The 811-nt window shown below is 44.0% G+C and overlaps 1 protein-coding gene across 1 annotated transcript in view; it reads right to left on the bottom strand.

Annotated features, from left to right (window-relative positions):
* Positions 1-21: 21 nt before the first annotated feature.
* The window catches only part of LOC119592363, a 10,790-nt gene continuing 10,000 nt past the window's right edge, over positions 22-811 (bottom strand). The window contains exon 5 of the mRNA XM_037941189.1: positions 22-719. Coding sequence (XP_037797117.1) covers positions 532-719 — 188 coding nt within the window. The 3' untranslated portion in view covers positions 22-531. The remainder of the gene's footprint in view (positions 720-811) is intronic.

Here is an 811-nt window from a genome sequence, read left to right as displayed (position 1 = left end):
CTATAACAAGCAATCTTACAATTTCCTGGCTGTTATACCAATGATTAAGGCATATTTAGCAAAAATGAAAACGCACGCCAGGGATAATAGATATTAACAGCAAAAAGGTATAGTTGCGATTGCTAGAGGACGTAACAAACTAACTTTCTGCACCGTTTTGAAATGTTTGGTGGCTGCGTCTGCACTGCTTTGACAATTACTTTCTGAACAACTCATTTATGGTAAAACGGACAAGGGAGGAAGTAATCAGTCGGACATCAGTAAGATACGGTAAGTTGCAAATAGAGAAAGAAAAGTGCAGTGCATAAGGACATAAAGATCATCTGAGTGCTTTTCCCCTCAGAACTCGATGACTGTCGGGAGGAAATGTAAAAACTAGTCCGCGCTTTGTTCAACTTTAACTTCAAAACGAGATAAAGAAGGAATATAAGCAACTTCATCCTTATGAAACAGGAATCACACAGATTTCTTCTAGGACGTCAGTTAAAGAGCTTACTATACACTAGCGGTGTAAGTGACAGGCTAGCCTTCTCAATAAGCCTTGCAAAGGGTCATGTGACCAATAGAGCAACCTGTATCCCCAAGCAGGAACCCATAGCCACTCCTCAGGTCCACGCACAAATCAGAGCCGTTGGGTTCAGAGCTATACCACTCGGAGCTGGAGGGCGTCCTTCCGCTTAGCCACACCCGGTTGTAGACGCCTACCCAAATGCCGGTCACTGGGGAAACAGAGGGGGGCGCCGAACTCATCAAGTGTTGGAGGAGAGAAAGTGGAAAAAGTTGAAAACAAATTGCAGTTGTAGATGGTGCC

Source organism: Penaeus monodon, chromosome 30 (genome assembly GCF_015228065.2).
Source record: "Penaeus monodon isolate SGIC_2016 chromosome 30, NSTDA_Pmon_1, whole genome shotgun sequence".
In the NCBI taxonomy this organism is placed as follows: domain Eukaryota; kingdom Metazoa; phylum Arthropoda; class Malacostraca; order Decapoda; family Penaeidae; genus Penaeus; species Penaeus monodon.
Note: the sequence above shows the minus strand (reverse complement) of the source record. Positions and strands in the feature narration are given on the sequence as shown.